This window comes from Lepeophtheirus salmonis, chromosome 14, assembly GCF_016086655.4.
Source record: "Lepeophtheirus salmonis chromosome 14, UVic_Lsal_1.4, whole genome shotgun sequence".
In the NCBI taxonomy this organism is placed as follows: Eukaryota; Metazoa; Arthropoda; class Copepoda; order Siphonostomatoida; family Caligidae; genus Lepeophtheirus; species Lepeophtheirus salmonis.
In genome coordinates this window covers 33,334,917-33,358,509 of record NC_052144.2, presented here as the reverse complement: position 1 = coordinate 33,358,509, position 23,593 = coordinate 33,334,917, and the positions used below count along the sequence as shown (strand labels likewise).

General features: G+C 32.1%; 1 protein-coding gene and 1 long non-coding RNA gene across 2 annotated transcripts; both read left to right on the top strand.

Annotated features, from left to right (window-relative positions):
* The first annotated feature begins 2,309 nt into the window (after positions 1-2,309).
* On the top strand, positions 2,310-7,644 carry LOC121129290 (uncharacterized). Its single transcript, XM_040724996.2, has 4 exons — positions 2,310-2,651; positions 3,145-3,280; positions 3,355-3,499; positions 7,025-7,644. Exons 1-4 carry the CDS (start codon positions 2,497-2,499, stop codon positions 7,426-7,428), a joined length of 840 nt encoding a protein of 279 aa, XP_040580930.1. The 5' UTR covers positions 2,310-2,496; the 3' UTR covers positions 7,429-7,644.
* Positions 7,645-9,349: 1,705 nt separating this feature from the next.
* LOC139907160 (uncharacterized) lies at positions 9,350-11,644 on the top strand. The gene is made up of 2 exons (XR_011783575.1): positions 9,350-11,116; positions 11,175-11,644. It is a non-coding gene; the product is annotated as an uncharacterized lncRNA (long non-coding RNA).
* Positions 11,645-23,593: the final 11,949 nt, after the last annotated feature.

Sequence of the window (23,593 nt, the reverse complement as noted above, 5' to 3'; positions counted from 1 at the left end):
TCACAACTCACACCTTCATTTAAATAAAATGTTTCAAGGGTACTTACATGATTGTTACAGACAGTTAAATCCGATCTATACGAATGAAGAAAAAAAATAGGAAGAAATACTATGAAAAAGTTAGAATAGAAATTAAATAATAATAACGTATTCTAACAGATGATATAATATATTATATAACCATAATTCATTATTTTTAGTTTACTTTAGAAGAATAAGTTTAGAGTTTTCCGTGAACAATGAGCATAGATACCTTAAATAGAATAGATTCAAATACATTCAAACAATAAAACTTGCCAGTTGGTTTTAAAAAAACTAAATTAACGTGGTCCCCCGTTAGCATTATTCAAGTAAAACCATTTTGGGAGCCCAAAGAAACAAATAATTTGTAATAATAAAGATGAAAACCTTTTCTATATAATTTTTGAGGAATATGTTAACTAATAGATGCAAAAATGGTACAAACGAATAAAAAGATCAAGATCTCAATGTATTTTATCAGTCCATTGCCTAGTTTTACTATATATTTGACATTAAAAATGTATTAAGAATTTGTTATTACATCGTTATATAATCTTATTTCCATATTTTACATACAAATTAAGTATTCCAATGGAAAGAATAAGATACTTTTGTCGAATTTCGTCACTAATCAATCAATAAAAAACATATTTTTAGTTCATATTAATTTGATTTAATTCAAATATCAGTGTTTAGCATTTTCATCAAGTAGTATTCAATTCAAATGTAATGTCATATTTTATTCTTTAAGGTATTTGATGAAGTTTCATGAAGACTTATTAGAAATTTGTCCATTTTATGTAGTAAAAACTTTGGGCTCCAAAATGGCATCTCCTTCAATTAGGATATAATTTATGACGTCAGTGAAAATGCTCTATTAGAAGAATGTTTGGTAAAAGAACAGTTTATCTGTCATTACATTTGATTAAATTATCTGCGAGCATCTATGAGATTCAAGAAATAGGCACAAATCTCACTCTGTAAAGAGACTTGAACTAATCTTTTTAGTTTTTACCACTCCATATCTAGCATTTATATAGGTAAGAGTGACTACGGTCTCGATCCTTAATTATACTCCGAGTCCAACAAAGACTTACGGATACGACTCTGCAACAAATAAGCATTATTACTTTCATGCACTAGTGATTACTTTATACTTTGATGCTCTCTCTTCGAGAATAAGATTATAATGGAAACTGCTTTGGAATATAAATAAAAACACTATTGAGAATAGAATTGCTAAAAGTATTGTACTCGTCCTATGTTATATGTTTTACAACAATAACATGATTGACCATTAAACTATGAAGTTTGCAAGTTATGGGAATGTTTTTGCAAGAGTGGGGTGCAAATATATAATGGTACCGTCATCAGGTGCGTTTGCAGGATGTTTTCGGAGAAGTACGCAGGGCTGGTACTATGATTTTTTCTTTGAGGGGGACATCACTTTTTGGAAAGAGACAAATCCTAACGAATTACACAGACATTTGTACTGTCTCTTGAGGACATGGTCCTCAAAATTATACTTCAAGGGCCATAGGCTCCTGGCCCACTTTTGCAGAATTTTTTATTATGATTATAAAAGAAATAAAAATTCCCTTAAAAAAATTTAAAATGTCGAAATTTGAAACAAAAAAATAAATTTATCATTTAAAAAAAAAAAAATTTATCATTTTTAAAAAAATAAACTTTTTTATTTTTTTGTGGGTCTCTATAATTAGCAAAAATATAATTTGCAAAACATACTTAAAATCATGAAATAATAAAAAAAAAAGAGAAAGTGGAAAATAAATACCATAATAAACATTCTATTTTAAATTTCCCCCGCCTCAATTAGAGCCCACCATTCCATTTGTGTTCCTATAATACATAAAACAATAACATTCAAAAACAATTTTTACAAACGATTGCTAAAAACATGTAAACATCAAAAGAGTAAAAATAAACATCTAAAAGTTATAATCAGGTTATTTGTTCTAATTGTATCCCTTCAAAAAAATTTCAACAAAAAAGTTTGTAAGCATTTTGTCAAAATTGTCAAAAAAAAACTTCCCCAAACTGCAGATGCCCCTGATGACAAAACCATTATATAATTTGCCTCCCCACCCCCTACTTGTAAATGCATCTCAGTGCCGTTGGACTCTTCTAAAACATAATGGATCCATTATTTCATTAAACTTGACATTAAAATATCCCACTGATTTTGTAAAAATACAATCTAGTACTGTCTTCCCTACAGCCTATTTGTATTTTCTATACTGTGACGTCACACAGCTTGTAAGTGGAGAAGAGTAAGAGAGAGACTTTTCATGATGCTAGACGTACACCGCTCATGATTGAACGACAGATCTCATGTTTATATTTATTAAGAGTTACAGCTGTAGAAGTGGTACTACTTATTAGTGAAGAATAAACTGTTGCACTTAATCCCTGTCAAAAAATTCACTTGACAACAAAGAATATCTGCTATTGGAAATGTCAAATCCAGGACGTTCCTCAACTAAATACCGATCCATTAATTTTTCTGGACACCATGCTCACATCATTGAGATCGCAAGGTCCTGTCGCAATGAAGAAAAATTCACGGATGTCATCTTCCAATGCTCCAATGGAAAGGTTTTTGCACATAGGTAACTACTAAGTATAAAGTAACTAACTAAGTATGTTCAACGATTCCAAAAACTGAAATTTAAGAGGAAATTTAGCCTTTTCTTCTTATTACAGTGATGCAAATATTTCCTATATTTATTCGACAGCGACGGAGTAATTTGAATTTTTGAACAGATGTAACTACTTCATTTCCTCCTCTTCTTTAATTCTATAGTATGATTTTTTGACATACAGTCAATATCACATAGATACTTCATGTCAGCTTCATGAAATTTCATGAAATGATACTGAAATCCTTCAAGTATGTGAGAAAATTTAAAAAAAAGTAAAATAATTATGAGAATGATGGAAATTTATACCTAATATTATTTGAATCTTGAAATTTATAGAAACACTTCCCTCTCCTTCAAGAGGACAAAAAATTTGAAGCCCTCTTTATGTTGTTAACATACCCATAATAAGTAACTACTCCTAATCATTTGACACCTTTAACTCATTATTTTTTTATTCCAGACTGGTCCTGGCCTCTTGTAGTTCCTTCATGAGCCAATTATTTCTGAGTCTTCCTCAAGGTCTGAGTGAATATATGATAATTATACCCAATATACGAAAGGAAATTGTGGAAATCCTATTGAATTTCATATATACGGTTTGTATTCTTTCATCATTCCATGTCACTTGTATGTGAACCTATATGTGCTCAAACATGTAATTCTTTTTTAGGGTGAGATGATGTTATCTAAAAGTAATACATGGGACCTTCAGCAATTGGTTCATATTTTACATATTGATCCTGAAAATGTAAAGATTTATTTAAATGAAGATGCATTGCAGAAACCACAAAACCCTTTAGGACCCTCCAAAAAAGGTAACCTAGTAGTATTTAATGACATATCATTTCACTATTCATTAAGGCCTAATGACTTATTACTTTGTTCATACATAACAAGATTCGTGTAAGCTATATAGTTATTAGCTGTTAATATCAATATAAATTCAATATTGTATAATTTAATTTCTCATTGATAATTTATTAAATATAAATATTCTGAAGCCCTATATCGTAGACCAAAGTGCTCAATTTGTAGTTTGAAAGGCTCTCATTTTTAATTGTCCATAAAGTCTTCATATTAAAATGTTATCAATTACAGCTCTTAATGGTCTTGTACCATGTATATACATTCAGCGTTGGTTTGCATACCAGATAGGATATATTAATGAGTTTTTTCTCCTATTATTGTGCGACGAAACGTATGGTGCTGTGATATATAATCATATTTTTATATATTCCTACACATAATATTAATGCAATTCTCGAGATTATTCTTGGTGTTGTCTCAGTCTCGACATCTCAATATATTTTTTCAAGATCAAAGCAACTAAATGTACACTATTTTAAACACTGATTTAAAACAATGTGTAGAGCAAATAGTACTATAAAATGAAATAATGAATTACGGCTAAAATTATACATTTATTTAATTTCATCACTTTCAGAAGCAATCATTCACGCAATACGAGGCAAAAAAAGATTTACAGGTCAATTATATTTGTGGGAAAGATGAAAGGCTATACCACTGCCACTTCTCCCAAGATCATGATGAAGGCTGGATACTTTGTTTTGAACATGTGAGAGCCATTATCTTCGACTTGAGCTTAGAGGTGTGGACTCCCTGAAATTTCAGGGTAACTCCAAGTCTCACTTGATCTTCATGACCTAGTGCTGGGTTCGACATGAAATTCAAGATCAATTCCCTAGTCTAACGGGAATTTCAAGTCCGAGTCCCGAATCTGGCAATTCATATATATGTATATGTATATTGCAATCTGTCTATCAATCTTGATTAACACTACGAAAAATGATGAAATACACTCTCATACTCTGCAAAGTGGTCCACATTCAAAAGTTTGAGTCAAAAAAGAAAAAAAATAGACTCGGGACTCTCTCTAAATTAAGACTAGTCATGAGTCCTAAGAAAACAGGGTAAACTTGTAAGTCTACAACCCTGCTTCAGCTACCTAGCAATAATTTGCAATATCTGTCAACGGTCTTGTTTATCTAATTGCCGAAGAAAATTATTATTTCTCAATTGAACTTCATTTGTTGAATTATGCTTTACCATTTGTGACTGGCGACTTTTATATTTTTGGTAAAGATATGCTCGATTGTAAGAATTATTCTTTTTCTTGAAATTAATAGGTTTGGAGACAGTTAAATTGCTCTGATTGCGTTTTTTTTTGCCAAGATACTGATATGATTCTAGGATTTGACCTGGTGAATTTTTTAGGTCAATAAAAAATATGGGGAGGGGGGGTCCACTTCTTGTCACACCTTGGATCATGGACTTTCCTTATATCCTTGTCCTCCTTTCCACCGATTGTTGGTATTATAAACTATCCTCTTGAATTAACCAAGCAAGTTCTTGATTATACACATACATTATTATAAGTGAAGCTAAAATAATACTTTACCTATTTTAAGTAGTTAAGTAATAATTTATAAATAAAATTAGGTAGAATAAGCTTTAAAATAGTCTGTATTTATTTAATCGATCCAGGAAATTAAAAGTTACCTTTAAAAAAAAAAAACAAAATTTCCTTTGTTAGTCTGCTCCGCGAAGTCATTTTGAAATTGGATCTATCCCCTTACAATTATTTTAATGATTTTTAGAAAAGTAGTTCTTCGAAAATAATGGACATGGATCCTTAAAAATATGTATTTAAAAAAAAATCCTTAGATATTTGTATATGGGTAAAGAACTAGGAAAATCGCTGAACATTAATGCATATTCAACGTCGTGGGGGTCTGATAAAGACTTTTACTTCACATACTCCAGCGTTTTTCTTAGGGGCTGTAAAGATACGTATGTGTTAGGACCTTAAAAATATATTAGTATTTTAGTAATATCTTTTCTATGAGTTTAACAAATTTGTTAGAGAATTCTTTGATTAATTTTTTTTTGTTAAGGGATCTCATTTTCATTTTGTAATAGAGGGTGGTTCAGGTAAATATGGAACTTCTTTAACTTCATCCTGAACAATAAGAAAAATATTTAAATAGGTTATTTCAATTCTAAAGTGAGAGTTTGAGCGCTAGCTTTATGTTGCGCAACTTTTAATTATAAAAGGTACTTCCGATAGAGGAGACCTGGAGATACACCATCATCGAATCGGCTTGCGCGGACACAGCCCAGTGCACATCAAGAAGATGCTTGGGTATCCAAAGATATGCCTACAACCGCTGGAAGGAGGAAGGGTATATAAGAGAAAAATCCACAAGTCCCGGATTAATAAAAAAAAAACACTTAGATTCCTAGTAGACCTTAAACTGTACGTGATCAACGTTCTCCCCTAAAAGCGCCAAGTAATCCGTGTAACAGTCTCCAGGGCCATTAACACTGACCTGAGAATACCTGAGTCATACTGCCTCTACAAAATACATATCCTTGCAGACAAAATGAAGGCCACCTGGGCTGCCCACGGAAGAAAATATCTGAACGATTTGAATTGCCATGGTGACCAAATTATCTTTTATTGGGATAAGAAACAATGGACTGTCGATAGATCACACAACATCCAGAACAACGTGCTTAAAATCAAGTTTTCGGCCAGCATCATGCCCCTTGGGGTCATTGGGAGCAAAGGTCCGTCTTCTTTGAGCCAAAAAAGAGGATGGGTACCGACAGGTAGTGTGAACTCATGTCTGACAAAAGTGATTCCTTGGATGAAAACTCAGGCCAATGGTGTTGAGTTCCTGTTTCAACAAGACTCTGCACCTTCTCACAAGGCTTGCAAGACCCAAAACTTGTTGAAAGAAGAGAAGGTGCCATTTTGACCCCTGACCTGGCCCTCTAACTCCCCCGATATGAATCCCATGAAATACTTCTTTTAGGTTAAGTTAGAGAAGAAGGTCTCAGCCAATTCACAAAAACAGCATCGACTCCTTGAAGGCCTCCATTATCAAGTAGTGGGACAAATTATCCGCACTGATGTGGTCAAGTCCTGTAAATCCTGTAGACCTGATATCGAGCGACCTGTAGACCTGATATCGAGCGAATGATCAGCGAAGATGCCACTCATAGATTGAAGTTTTTCTTTGGTATTATTGAAACTTGTAAATAAAATTTCAAACCTCTACTCTTTTCTCTTATTGATCAGGATTCAGTTAAAGGTGGTCCGAATTTTCCCGTAACTACCTTGTATGTATAGAAATAGAATATATATTTGTTAAATATAAGTATCAGTACTTATTTTTTAGGGGATGTTTTACCTTTTTTAAAGTACATTATTAACAAAGTGAAAAATATTAACTAATTTTATGTCCATTAAGTGTAGTCAACATATATTTGTACTTATGAACTAGAAATAACTAATGTTTCTTTTAAATTTTTAGATACATCTGTTTCATCCCCTCGAATCAGTTGTAAAAGGAGGATCTCTTTAGATAATACATCTACACATAGTTTACCACCTACTAAAGTTATTATTCGTGGTCAAGCTCGCACTAGAGGACGCCCAACAAGAACTGGCGGACTTACTCGTACCTCGGTGATGGCGAATTCTAGTGAAAGTGAAGCGACAAAGCCAACAGGATTCCATGATATGATGAATGTAGAAACTTGGATATGTGCAATATGTGAAGAATATGATCCAAATATAGCAAATGCCGATCAATCAACGACTGAATGGATAGGCTGCGATTGTAATCGATGGTACCATCAATTTTGTACAAAGTTGAAAGTACTTGATAAGAATTTTAATTGTGCTCATGTGAATTTAGAGTGCCTTCCTACGTAAAGGCTTTATACTTCTAGTAAATGCATTTTTCATATTTGTTATTGCACATGAATGATTTTTCATAATACTCTTTGTTTTTTGAAAAATATTTCTTAGAGCACATTTTTCGTAATCTGTTATATGTATGATATTTTGCTAGTATTTTTTAATGAAATGTTTATTAATTAAGTCTTTTTACTTCAATGTTTGTCATAGAATAAAATGATAAAAAAAGTATTACAGAATGTTAATTATGTAATGAAGGAGGATATAGTTTTGGTATTTCCTTTATTTTATAGGAAAATAACTCTGAATTGGAGATTATTAATAATAATATTAAAAATATAAAACACGGATCATTAAAATTGATAGTTACTAAACCTATTAGTCATATAATTAGACTAGGACTACAGTAGACATGATTAGAATCGGATTCTATATTATGTAGGACGTTAAAAAACATTTTCATCGTCATCATTAAGAGCCCAAACAAGACAACCAAAACTGTTTGAATGAATAATTGTGATGGATATTACCGAAGTTTGATAAAAATTAAAATAAAATTATGTCCAATTTAAAAATCTAAATTTATTAATTTTATTGATTGTATGTTAGTCTGTCTCAGTATTTAATGATAAAATAAGAAATTATTTTATTTTTGTATAATGCATATATTATAGGTAATTTAATTTTTTTAAGTGTATTTATTCAAAGACTCATTGTACCTACAATTCCAAAATTACTTATTTTTGGAATGAATAATTCTAACTAATAAAATATTATGCATATAACAAGATCAAATTAATATAACAGTTATATTTCATTATATAACGATGTATAATTGTAATATCTATTTTTCTCCAATTCGTAAGGCTTCTAGTCAGTAAGTATAATTGCAGAATTGGAGATATGTTCGTCATCAAGGAGCTCCTTAATTTGAGTAAAATCCATGCTTATAAAATATTTGAAAATTTCACCAGTGATAAGACCTATATTTTTACGTCCTCGAGAATTTATTTTATACATATGAAATAGTTTACATCACTCAATTGCCTATACCAGACGAATCTTTTTTCTAGTAAATCCGATTGAAACATAGCTGGTAGAACATATTTAAATTCTCTCATTTCCAGGAGGAATTCAGACAAATCTGCTTCTGCCAACAATTTTAGTTTTTGCTATGTATATACTTAGTGGGGATAAGTAATATGATGATTGATGAATAAACAACAGCTTTGTTACTAGAAATTTTTCTTCTCTAAGACCTCTTAATCCACTTCCCCCATTTTTCTAAAAATATCGCAAATTATTTTAGGAACCCAGCCCAGAGATACCATATTTACATTTGAAATGGGATTAATTGGTAAAAGAGTAGTCTGAATAATTCCCGACCTAAAAAAGATACAATAACTTTTTTCTGGATCTTGATTTATTTTTCAATATATTCAGTCCCCTTGGAACTATATGCACATCTAATGTTTATTTTAATGCTTTAGAAAAATAGATGAGACTAAGAAGTGGTTCTTAACCTGTGGAGAATTCCGCACTCGTGGGGAATGACCAGAAAGATAGAAAATTTATTTCAGTTGAGATCCTAGATCTTCGTCAGACTAAGATTCGAACATTATTTTTAATTTGGAAATTATAATGGTATTCAGAAATTCCAATAGAAATGAACAGAAGTTAAGAAGTCGTTTGAATATATTTTTTGACACAATAATTTAACATTTGCTGTAACGATATTATATAATAGTAGAATAGAATGTGGCTTGTAGACAATAATATCAAGAAAAGAGTGACATTATCTTTAAATAGTGTAAAATCGTCTTCACTTGTTTTTTAATGACAAAAAAGACTCACACGTAATTTATTTATAAGCCTGAAGCGTTAAGGTTATATAATTATCCATGTAGACTGTAAAGTGTACATCACAACATCCACCACATAAAGGAAATGATATAAATCCCATTGAGTTGGTGATATCTGCATTATATATATGAAGGGACAAGAAGGATTCTTATCAATGAAACAGATTTATCAGAGTGGGAGACGAGGCAGAGCTGACTGAAGGAGGAACGGACTCAACGATTTCAATCAAGGATATGTGGATGAGGAATGAAAACTCTCTCTGTTCCTTACTAAGTATTTCCATTGATTATTCTTTCTTTTTATGGAGCTCCTTAGTTCTTCTAGAACTATAGCAGATTATGATTCCGAAAAAGAACTCCGGCAATTTACATATTCTTGGGAATAGAAGTATTGATTAAGAAGGTCAAAAGACACTATGCCAATCCTTGATGTAAAGGGCATCAGCACAATGAATAATCTTTCCAATTAAAGAGATAAGATTAGTCGAGTGAAGTAAACGAAGGCGAGATCCTCTGAACATGAAGTTGAAGAAAGAATCAGAAGGCCTGTGGGTTGGATATCCAAATGGGAAAGATGAACTAATACGAAGGAGTGTGTCGAGGTTTGGTAACTGAATAGGGTAGATATCAACATCAACCTTTGTGTAACCAGGAGAGTCACGCAAAAGGGCAGAGTGTATCCACCCAAAAATGAAAAAGTCAGAGGGACTTACAACCCGTCTGTTAGTCGTGCTGGCAAGCAAGACAACCCGTGGGCTGTTATAGCAACCGAGGTTACAATGGATGGAGTTTCTGATGATATTATATGAGTTTGTAGTGGGTTACAACCCGTTTGTTAGTTGCATTGGCACACAACACAATTCGTGGGCTGGGATATCAACCGTGTCTATAGTGGAAGGAGTCTCTGATGAAATTACATGAATTGGCTTTGGATAACAACACGTTTGTTAGTCGTGTTGGCACACAAGACAACTCGTGGGCCGAGATATCAGCTACATCCATAGTGGATGCCGTTTCTGATGATATAACATGAGTTTGCAGTGGGTTACAACCCGTTTGTTATTTGTCTTGGCACACAAAACAAATCGTGGGCCGGGATATCAAACGTGTCCTTAGTGGATTGCATCTCTGAAGATATTACATGAATTGGTGGTGGATTACAACTCGTTTGTTAGCCGTGTTGGCACGCAACACAACCCGTGGGCCGAGATATCAAATGGGGTTACAGTGGATGGCGTCCCTGATTGTTATAAATGAATTGACGAATTGTGCTTACTCTTAATTAAACCTGTGGACATGCTGTATATCCCATGAGCCTATTTGTGTCTCTGAAAAGGGGATTGGAAGATAATGTGAAATTTATGATTGCAATAATTTTGCACATTAAGTATCTTTTTCAGTTATTATTGACATTGTTATTATGCAGATTAACAGTCTAGTTCAGTTATTATGAATATTATTAATGGATTTCTTACTTAAACTGCAACATACATATTTTTATGGTTATTTTATTTAGTGTGTGTGTGTATGTTGTGATTATATTGTAAGTAAATGGTTAAGATTTGCGAATCAGCGAGACTGCAGGCTACCGGACGAATTTCAGCACTATTTTCTGGACTTCATTGTTGTGAATTATAACAATAGCACACACGCACATGGGTAAGAAGAGGTAATTAATATTATATTCAGAGTTGTCGTCAACTACCCACGGCATAGAGGAACAAGGGATTGGAATTATTATAGGAGATACACCATGATGATCGTTATAATATTTTATTAGCCGTTTTAATAGCACGAAGGGAGACATAAGAGGAATTAAAAGGAAAAAGGATCATGCACAGGTAACCCCTATATTACGAATAGTGTAAAGATCACTTATACAAATACATTACATTCAAGAGCGATAACCCGATGATGGAGTTCATGAGGGATCCCTTCAAGACCAGTTTTTTGATTTGGTACATGTCTCCGCGGCAAGGGCTATTTTTGCGGAGAAAAGCCTGAACACATTTGGGGCTACTATGAATGGTTTTTTACATATCCTTACGTTGCAAGCTTTCACAATACTAGTTGCATTGCCATCTACGTACCTGTGCGTGTCAGAGTTTTCGAACATGATTGAGATCAAAAGCAAATCGCGAAACTGCCTGATTGACCTTGAATTTGATTTGTGCCATGCAATTTTAACACCGAACATTGAGGCATTTGTCAAGGCAAAACAAATGCCTTTATGCCTCTAGTATTGTAGTTCTTCTATGTTTTTTATATTACACATAAATTTATAAAATGTATTTTAATTCCATGTGATAACTGTATTAAAAAATATAATATATGTAATCAAAAATTAAGGACGTAAAACGGCAGAAAAAGACAAAGTGTATGTTTACTTACTAAACACTTACTTATTTATCCATTGATTAAATGGATTTTGTGGATCCATTTAATCCACAAAATGGATTAAACTCCATTTTGTCAAAGACCGATGATGCAGTGGGAAATGGAGAGTTGGCTTACTAAAAAGTGGGACATTGGAGAAAAAGGTTAAGTTAAGGTTTGAGTTTTAAGGTTAATGGTAGCGAGTTTGTCATTTTTATTCTCAATCGTCGTAGGATATAACCCCATGATGTGAAAGGTTGTGAGCCAGTTTAACATAAGTGTTTATTCTGTGTGATATATTTCTCTTATATGAGCGAAGTTGGGGCGTAGAGATGGTGATCTATGGATGTATATGTTGAGATAAACTCTAGAAACAAGTATATATATATTTTTAAAGTTGTGCAGTGCATGATCAGGAGGAAAACTCCTTTTGAGTTGTCATGTAGATAAGCAATAGTGTTCTAGAACGTCTGTCCACATATATATTGGATTGCTATTTGACCACAATTTTAGCACCCTTCAGTCAAAATCGATCACAACTCGCCTCAGGGCCCTTTTTGGTACTTGCAGACAGTATGAGTCAAAATTTGATTTTAATTTAGGCTGGATTTTTTTACCTTTGAAACAGCCTGTCTAGACATATTCTGACAAAAAAAAAAATAATAATTTGCTTCATAAACAAGGTAAGGAAGCCCAATTTATAAGACTTTTACAAGACTTCTTTTAAACTCTCGATACGGTATTATCTACATCTCATATTATATAATGAGTAGATACACAATCTAAAAACTTTATCTTGTCGAATTTTAGACGTAGCATGCTTTAAAACACATTTTGGGATAGATAAATTTGCTTGTAGGACATAAATCTTGCATAAACTATCATTTTATATATGAAAATTATCTTTGTAATTCAATATACACAATTGGAAAAATCTAGTCTTTTGATCAACTTTTAGAGAAGAAATGAATGTACAAGTCGCTTAGGGCCTTTAAAAACGAGCCATTCACTCGACTTGATTACAATTCTGAAACTGTGTATCTGACTGCCTCTAATATTTCCAAGAGACACACTAAACACACATACTAATATATATATATTTTTTCGTGCATGCAGAATATACTTGGAGAACGATTTTATTCGATTTTTACTCTCGCTATTTTCATATGCAACATTATAATGTCATTCCTTAACTATGTTGAAATTACAAATCAAACAGTACTTTAGACATATATTCCATTTATATAATATGTTGTTACTTTTATTGTACCTATCAAACATTTCCTCTGAGAAAATCTGACTTCAATGGCTGATATAATTCAAAAGCGAGTAAGCGAGATGAACTTTACATCTTAGTATTAAAAGACATGTAATGACAACTAAATTAAGAATTATGGATGATGTTTCAATTACATGGATTGCACAGTCATGAACAAAAAGAGGACAAACTCTTCTCCAACTAGATTTAGATAAAATACTCCACAAATTTGATGCACATTTAGCTAAAATAGTTCATAAGCATTATAGCTGTCCTTCTTTTAGGACTATGATGGAAGGGACATCTGCAAATCCTCGATATGTAAATGTGTTCACTGATGTATCAAAAAATGAAGATAAGGTTGGGTATGGCTGGTGTATTTCGTGTGGGGACGAATCTATTGTTAACAGCTATGGAAATTTAAACTGGTATAACACTGTGATTCAGGCGAAGTTGGAAGCAATTTTCAAGTATTACGAGCTCTTGTTGAGATGGAAAAGCAATCAGGTTGTCCGGTGGTTTTTCATACTGATAGTGTTGCTGCCATAAATTGTCAGTCAAAAAAATAAAGAAAAGAGGAACTTTTAGTAGACAGCAAGAATGGATATTGGCTTAGATTTGCAGATTGAAATGTTCTGTAAACAGGGTAAAGATAGAGTATCTCGCAGCTGTCGAAATAAGAATAGCTCTTAACTCTTCATTTCGGATAGGGTTGCCCTCTGTCCGCTTATCTGCTATCCAACTCTTACAACTCGAGAAAGCTACAACTCGAGGAAGCTAACTAAATGAATAGCAATCAGAGTGCAAGTTTTTAGGAGCACTTAATAACAGTGTTAAATTTTCCATTTTGAAATTGAAGAATATACATACTGAATAAATGAGTAAATCGCTTTCCATCCTTTACTTTAGAAATTGAACCCATTATTCTCTTCTTCTACGATATGGTCAGGTCCAATATTTTTAGGAACTTATCGCAGATCTTGTCAGCTTCCTCCTTATAATTTAATGCAAAATACATTCTCAAATACCATGGAAGGGGCGTCATGTGAGTCTCTGAATGTCTTGAAACGTCAATTAGTACTTTTTTGATAGACTTTGGGCATTATTCTTGAGAGCAGAGATAATCCTCCTCCAGCAAGAGATATAAGTCGTTTGATTAAGGGTAAATAGAACCTACGAAGTAACTTATTAAGCCAGTACTCTTCTTCTTCAATTGCCCTCTCAGCGAGCTAGGGAATAGCTGTTGCCTTATATAGTACATTAGGAATAATTAGGAAATTATAGAGGTCAACCCTATTTTGAAGATTGAAACTTCTCCATTGGTAAATGGAACAACAAACACACTTTTATTAGGAATGTCCTATCTGAATAAGAGGCACCTTTTGTATCCCATACAATTCCCAATATTTCTACTGTGTCTTTAATGGAACAACTAGTAATTTGAATATGTTTACTTGGATCCGTTAACAATAGGAAGAACAACGGTTTTTTATTGTTTATTTTCAAACTGGACCTCATTTCATACCTCTTAAAGTAATTTAGAATCACTTCAATTCTTTTAGTTAATTGAGACTCAGACTTAGCTTCTAACATCAATTTGACGTCGTTGGTATACATATCTATTTTTATGTCTCAAGGTTCAAAAGCCACTTCAAACCCCTTGAATTCCTTTATAATAGAATCTCCAAGATCTTTTAGTGTAGCCACGAAAAATAGGGGGCTGAAGGACAGCCTTAGGGAAACTCCTTATTAAAGTAATTGGGTCGCTTTCTCCATCCCCCATCGGGTTAGTTGACGTACCATTAAAGAGAAGAGCTTTAATGGGATTAAAGTATTCTTTTGGAAGAAGTCTTTGAACTGCTTTTAAAATATGACTGTGTAGGACAGAATCAAATGCTTTCCTCAAGTCCACAGCTATAATTGTACCAAAAGTTCCCTTTTTATGTACAATCTCAACAGTAGACTTACATTTCTGCGGAAGCTTCCCACAAATTTCCATAGACTTCTCCATCTACGCATTGGGTGAAAATCTTCCCATAATACCATCTGGACCAGAAGCTTTTCCGTCCTTAAAATGCTTTTTAATGTATTTTGATATAACATTTTTCGTCAAGATGGAATGTTTTCCTTACTTAGAACGAGAAAAATTCGCTCTTTCATTCCCAACAAGCTCTTGGAAGCGCCTATTGAAGAGCTTCAAATTTCCAAGTGGGTCAGTGATAGTTTGGCCCTTATATAAATCAATATTAAGATAACTAAATGACAAGAGAGGATAAAAATCATTCTTGTAGACGTTAATGATTGCCTGAAAGAAGACAAGGCACTTAATATTCGGACCATATACGTTGACTAAATAGAAACCACCTCTTACTGTTGAAATAAATATCTTATGCCAGTCGCCCCCTCCTAGATAATTCATTTTCTCACTTGGGGTTACTGATAGTCTTTGAGGTCAAAGAAAGTATTCCCAGTTGTGTCCCATCTCCTGTGAAAAAGCGATTATAGTTTTTTTGGAATACAAAAGTGAGCAAGACTTGGAAGTAGGGGACCTCACATCTTGGAGGTAGATAATATTCGGGTTTCCATAGAGTAGACTTTTCATAAGAGAATGTCAAGAAATTCGAATTCTTCCTCCCTTCGTATTCAGTGACAGTATTTTACAGATTCCCATATTAATATTTTAATCCATAGAAATAGGCGGCCTGAAGAAATTATCAATTTTGGTCTGCTTCTTAAAACACATTATCAATTTATTTGAAAATAATTTATTAAGTTTTTGGAATCTTATTTGGAGTTTGTTCTTTCTGTGAGGAGAGACCAAAAGTTTAAGAAGATCTTTTTAAAACCGAACCAGACCTTGTCCTAGGTAGTAAATTGAGATCAGGATTTAGTTGTGGTTTTTTTGGCTTGCATGCAATGATTGATGAGTCCTTATTATTTTTATTTGAATTTTTCCTTTCGTTTCCTTTTGAACACAAGAAGGTACCATAATTTCTTCTATTGGTTTCGCTGAGGAGGAATCAATGGAAGCAATATTCTCTACCATTATCTCAGAGGGCACCATTTTATTTTCACCAAATAAGGAACCATTTTCTTCATAAGTTAATCCTTTTTTGGGCCCCTCCTTGGTTTCTCCACCATTATCTTCCTTGCATATCATTTTTGGTACCTCAGAGAGAACAATGTTATTTTCCTCAAGTAAAGGAGTAATATCTTCCTCGCATGTCATTTCTGGGAACTTATCAGAGTTTTCAATAACCATTTGTACTAGATTTTTGAGACATGACGAGTCATCTCTTGATTCTAATCCAACTGTTGCCTCAGAAATAATCTCCTCTTAGGCAACTTCTTCCTAAGGAATAGGTGGTGAGATTTATAGGTAGTGATTTGCATCATTTCATGCAATAGTTTGTTTTAGCACATTAGCATACTCTTGCACGATTAACCATGCTTTGTATGTCCAAGGCCAAAAAAAAATTAACAATGCAATTTAGCTCCTTTAAATTTCAACTTAATGAGGCATCCTTGCAATGAAACTATCTGTGGTATGGTGGCAGGGTCAGTAATAATTTCTACAACGTAATCAAGGTCTCTCCATACATCTTTATATTCTTTGAATTTGAGCTCAGCCTCTTCATTGGCTGGATTCTTCTTTGGGTAATACCCAACTACTTCTCAAGTTTTTTGAACCATTCAACTGCTTTAACTCCATAAAGGTTTTTAAAGGTGTTAAACATTGTGATGATGACCCTTCTTTTGAAAAATGTTATTAATTTTGTCAATTCCTTTTTATTTGATATTTACATAGATCCCCTCCTTGTTTTTAAAAGGAGTGCCCTTTTTTTTAAGATCTTCAAGCCACCATCTTATACCAATAGGAAACTTTGTATAAAATCCAGCTTGATTTATACCAAATTTCGGATTTGCTACGGCAATTTAGTGCTCTTTGAATCCAAAGGGCATATCCATATCCTAAACATCAATGTGTTTTAATCCTTCTAAAAGGAAAGATTTATCTGCATCATCTTCAATAGAACAACAAATATCTCCCATTTTAGGACTAGCTAAAATGGGATGTAAAATGGTTGAAAAATCTAAATTGGAAGTCCCACTGGACACAGTAAAAACTGAAATAAGAAAAAAAATTAATTATGTATAGTTGAACGAGTGGCGTCGTGATCCAAGTTGCCGGAAAACAAAGTACTTTTTTCCTCGTCTTTGTGAGGGATGGAAAATATATAAAGAGGGGAAGAAAAACATGAATTAAAAAGGTTTTGAGTTTTGTGACTGGTCATATTCCCCCCTTAAAGAAACATCTAAAGAGGACGGGATTCTTGATGGAGGATGACTCATGCAGGTTGTGTGAAGAAGAACCAGAATCTCCTGTACATCTAATAAGGAAAACTGATGCCCTTCAAAGCGTAAGAAGAAGTACATGGGGGTTTAGTTGAGATCTGCAATCGAATAAAAAATACATTTTAAGTTTTATTGATTTAATTATTAGCATTGGTCGATTTTGAGATATTTTTATAGAAGTTTGTGATTTTGAGAGTAATCCCAAACTATTGTGAAATGACATTATTTAAAGTTGAGTTTTATTTTAAGAGTCTTATTTTCATTGTACTGTGTCTATATTTATGTTTCATTTATTTTCAGTTTGGAGGGGATGTTTGTTTTAAGTATTTTACATAAGTGTTGCCTTCGGGATTTTATTTCATTTGTAACATTGTGATGATTGCACTTTCATATGAAATGTACCACAACTTCTGGGGATAAATGCTACACGCACGGTTTGCTGTATTAAATTGGAGTTTCCGTGACCTTGGGGCAGCTATGTCGTCGCATATGCTCCAGGGGTAAGAATAGAAAAAAAATGTAGTGTGGTGTGTTGTTTAATAAGATAAAGGTAATGGTTTGATATGCATATTATTTAATCCTAATCTGGTAACAATAGCTATAACGAGGATCCTTCTAAATGCTGAAAAAGAGAAAAGAAGCAAAAAAATCGACAGTTGGCAACGAAATACAGTGCAAACTTAAATATATGTAGGTAACGTCGTGTTAGGTCACAGGGAAATGTTTCTAAAAATCGCATCTGTTCAGAAAAATATTAATTAAAAAAAAAATTGAAAAATTAAATTTTTGGATTTTTTTTTTCAAATATTGAATTTTTTGGAAAAAATTTCATAATTCTATATCTCTTCATAAAAAATTAATAATATTAAAACTTTTGGAAAAAAACTTCCAACATCTCCAGCTATTGACAAAAAATCTCAAAAATCCACAACCGTTCAGAAAAATTAAATATTTGAAGGAAAAAATTTTTTGTAAAAAATTCAAAAATCTATAGTTGTTCTCAAAAAAAATTAATTTAAAAAAAAATCACAACTATTCACAGAAAATTAAAAATATTTCAGCATGTCCAGCTGTTGACTAAAAATTTCAAAAAATCACAACTGTTCAGAAAAATTATATTTTTTGGAAGAAAATTTAAAAAAATCAATTAAATTATAAATATTTAGAGAAGGTGGATTTGAAGTTGTGTAATACTATCCAATAGTTATAATATTTATTCAATTGGATATAATTCTAGAAATGACTTATTAGATAAATTGAGTTAAAATATGTACAAAAGGAAAATGGCTCTTGATTCCTTATAATACTAATCAAATGAAATAATCCGTTGTTAGTACCACTGGTTTATTCCACATGTTCATACATACATATATATATACATAACATATATTATCGATATTCAATAGTTTATCTAAAAAAAGTTGATTAAAAGTTAGAATAAATTTAAAAAAAAAATGCTTTACGCAGTTATTTAATATATTTTTATCAATGAAAAAAGATAAATATGTTTGTTTGTGGTATGAACATATTATTTTTTGAGATAAAATATTCACACAATATAATCAATCTATGGAACTATGAAAACTTTGTCATTACACCTAGGAATTATAATTATAAAATTTCTATAAACCTATATTTAACTGAGTTGTTTTTCCAAAATTAATTTTATATCCCCAGTTCATGAGGTTTTTCTTATAAAAAAAAATATGAAGGAATATTGGCCATAATCCAAGGATGTAGTCAGTGGCAAAGGGGTGATGGAGTCTATAAACATGTTAAAAGCAGGGTTGGAGTCGGTGCCATTTTTGGTGGAGTTGTAGTCGGAAAATTTGTACCGACTCTGCCTACAAAAATTATTATAATTGATGGGAACGAAACTTATTTATAATCTAAGGCTTATATTGAGTATCCGTATAGTTATTTTCTAAATGTTTATAAACTATAGTTATTCAGTAATATTCATTTATAATAAGCTCTAACTTCACCTGAAAGAACTGCCCATAGACAACAACTTTTTTTCTAATTAATCTGTTCAGTTCCAGAATGAAACAGCAAGAGGACACACATAAAGTCATTGGATAATTGTTTGAGGCCAGCAACGGTGCTGAGGCAATCATAAAAGGCACACAATACGCCAGGAGCACCAAATATGACGTCTACAAGCTACTGAAAGTGGGTAATTCCTCATGTGGTTCACACAAAGCCAAAAAGCAAACTGGACACTTCCTGGCTAGCATCAATAAATCCATCAATGAAATTCCTGGCATCTCAATGACTGCACATGCTCGGAGGAGGTCTTTCAGTAGGAAGTCGGTGGCCAGGGCCATCAAGTCCTACATCAGGGGAAGACGTCACCTTCTTACCACGAAGATGAAGGAAATAAAGTTAAAATGATGAAAGAACCTCCGCCAAATTTGTAAATCAAATCCAGGCATCAAAAAGCTATTCAGGAATGAGTCAAACTTACCACTACCTACAACTCAAAGAATGACCACTGTCTGGTAAATGACAGAGGTGATGTTCCTCCTGTAATGATGAACAAGTTCCCGTCCAAGATAAATTTGTTTGCCTTGGTTGCCAGTGATGCGAATGTCTTACCGGCTCACATTTTTGACAACAGTCTCAATTTGACCTCCCCAGTGTACTTGTACCTTCTTAAGAATATTATAATGTCATGGCTGGAAACCACTTACAAATGTATTTCTACCTAGGTAATGTTCCCACAAATTGAAGTGTTAAAACAAAAACCTATTGATTCTAATTTTCTCTTAAATATGATAATGGGCCTTATAAACATTTTAGAACATTTTCTTCATCGTTATACACTAATTCGACTAAAGTTATCATAAATATTGTATGATATAGTGACGTCATCTGAAGTATGATAAAAAGGGACACTTTGCTTGGGATTTTTTTATTACAAGGATCATGAATCTACTTACACAAACAGACGCAGGTTTTGCTTCTTTGTTTTAAAACTTTAGACTATCCCAAATCTATAAGCAAGTGGGGAAATAAACACCGCGTTATTATGTAGAAAGTAAGTTCTTAGAAACCCTTTTTTTTGTCTGCTAGGAGCGTTGAATATTCCTCTATAACTAATGAATTCGCCCATATAACTGAATTAAAAATGTAAATTCTGCAAAGACAATACACAAATTGCATAGAGTATGACAGAAAGTGACAGACAATGTATATACATAGTAAAATCATCTGTGGTATCATAAAAAAGTGAAAAAAGATTTAATACAGACACATCTTAATTTGCTCATGCTAACATATGCGTTTGGCGATTTTATTTCAAAGCTTTGATCTCAATTGGGATATAATAGATAGTAAATTTGTAGCATTCCGAGCCTAGTAATGAATTAACAATATCAATTTTTATTATTATTAGAGGATAGACATCCATATCTTATGTTAGTATTATTATATACTTTTATCAAACAAAAGTCAAAGAGCAGCTGATCTACTTATTTTTTATAAAACTTTTTTGTTATCTATCCCTTATCAGATCTTATATAGGAGATCTGTTAAAAAACACCTATTTTTCCAATTTCGAATTCAATTTTCATTTGATTCTCAAATTTATTTTTTATTATGTGGGTCCTCATTGTAAGTTTGTTTTTTATAGATAAAAAAGTTAAACACCTCTTGCTGTGCTCCCTAATTTTCTACTATTTAAGAAAATGGAGAGGCAAAATCAATTTAGGGGAAAACTTTTTAAAAACATTTGAAAGATTGTTAATTCTTTAAAATTTAGCTTTTCGTAAGAAATAACTATTTTATAAGGATTAACAATCTTTCAAAAGTTTTCAAAGTAAATTGATTTTTTCTTTCATTTTTTTTTTCAATAATACATAATAACAGAGAACATTAAAAGAGGTTTAACCTTTTTATTTGTCAAAAACAAACTAAAACAGTAAAATGACTGTTGTCATCAAAATATGTAGTTGACGTTAAGGCTGGGACTGCACGCTAAACCCAGGGTTCAGTACGAACAGCGGTAGACACTTCAAGGTACGTGGTTCGGTAGGATATTTTGTTAAATATTTTTTAATAGACTTGACGTAGTTTTTCAAGTTTTTTCGATATTTTAAACTTACCAAACCGAACCACGGTACAACCCCGTACCGTACCATTCCTAGTGAACATGAGTACTAAGATAATACAAAAATAAATTTGTGAATAGAATGAAAATAACGGTATCTTATAGTAGTAGTTTGTAATCGAATCCAACTCTACTAGGTAAAAACAAAATGTATATTTTATCGATTTTCAAACCTTGGATGTTGAGTACTTTACAGTATTTATGTGAACCTTTATTTATTTTAACTCATTAAAAGTAAATATTAATTTATATTCGACAAGTAATTAAATATATGGAAATTGGAATAAAACTAGCGAGAAGTTGGAATAAAACTGGTTGAAAATAGGACCACAAATACAAAAAAATAAAACCACTTTTATTAGAGCCTATTTACCTTCTAAAAGCTTTTATATGTTTCAAAGTAATAAAAGAAATAATACTTACATTTTATGTTGATATAAAATGTTTAACTAATTCTCATAGATTCCAATATAACACTCTGAATTAAGGTCTCTTCCATTGTATATAATGACTACGACGTAAAAAGTACTCATTTGATTTGAATCTAAGTATCAGGAGTTGTAATTTTTGCTGAGTTTAAATAATACTTTTCTTAAACTTATTAGTACGCAAATAAATAATTGATAATGGCTTTGATACAAATAATAAATTTAAGTGTAAATTCTAGGACCGGTCAAAATAAATTACAAAAACCCAAAAATTAACATGGTAAACCCGACAATTTGAATAATATTTGGAGGAGAAGAGCTATACTCTCACGATATTTATTTTATTTGATAGATTCAATTCTATTCAAAAAAATGATTGAACATTCATGTAGGCATATAAAAGACAGAGAGTAACCTTGAAGATTCGTTGGGGAGTTATAATTGTTAGCCTTTGTTGGACTAAGAGTAGAATCGGGAATCGAAATCGTAGTAATTATTACCAATTTTCTAATATATTTTCTTATCCCCTCTTCCCTTCTCACTCCTGATTTTAGTTGATTCAATGAAACGTCATGGCAGCTAAGATCATAGATTGCTTAAGGACACTGTCGTCACCGCATTTCCTATGCGCTATTTCTGGGCTGAGTAAATCAATTAAATTTATTATTATAAGGAAAGAAAACATGAAGTGCGCATACAATACTTTATACTTTTATAATAATACAATAGCCTTATGTATGAGGTATATATGAGTTATGATGACGTAGTATAATTTTAAATGAAGAAATCGTGGTGGCAATTATCATTTATGTTTACTACTATTATCTGTTCACTTATTTAACTTTGTATTGCCCAGATATTATAAAAGAAGTCCATCTGTAATAGAATTCAATAATTCAAATTGGTGTCCAAAATGGCTCATAGGTGTGCTGCTTTTGGGGGTTTCCCCAAAATAACGGTGATATTTTTTAAGGTTACTATTAAGTATAAAATTCACTTTATTTTTTTAAATATTTTATTTTTAAAGATAAATGACTAAATCAAAAATATTTCATCTATCATTTGACGAAATTGCATTAACCATCTTTGCAATTTTTAATCCATTATTTCTATGGACATAATAATAGCATCTTTTTTATTAAAAAAATCATAAATTTTTGTCTAGGACTGGATAAAAATATTTTTGTTTATTTTTAGTTGTAGTTTTATGTATATGCTACAATTTCTATTTTTTAATTTTGTTTTTCTACGTATGTTTTGAAATACAAAAATAAATAACATTAAGTATGTATTATTCAATTCTCGAATAACCGTATTCATTCTCGAAACAGTACTTTTAGCGCTTGTTTGAAATGTAAAATGTTTCATCTATCATCTGACGAAATTGCATAATATTGACCATCCATGTGATATTTTAACATTTTAGTTATTACTGATAACTAATAAACGATAGGTATTAATAAGTATCTCATATTCCCGCATTCATAAGTTAACTCACCTTTTATATTTGCAATGGCTAAGATGCTTTCCTCCACAAGCAAGAACATTCTTCAAATTGTCAGGGTTACCAGGTTCATTTTCGGTTTTTTTAAAATACGACCAAAATAGACAGGATTTTCATCACTATATATATAGATAGAAATTACTCTGATGATTCTATTCTGAGTCCAACAAAAACTCACACTTATTATAACTAAGGAAGGGAAGAAAAAACTAAGTGCATTGATTAGAAAAGGAAAAATGGTTATTGCGCTTGCGCCCTCTGAAGTAAGCATTCTTAACTATCTTT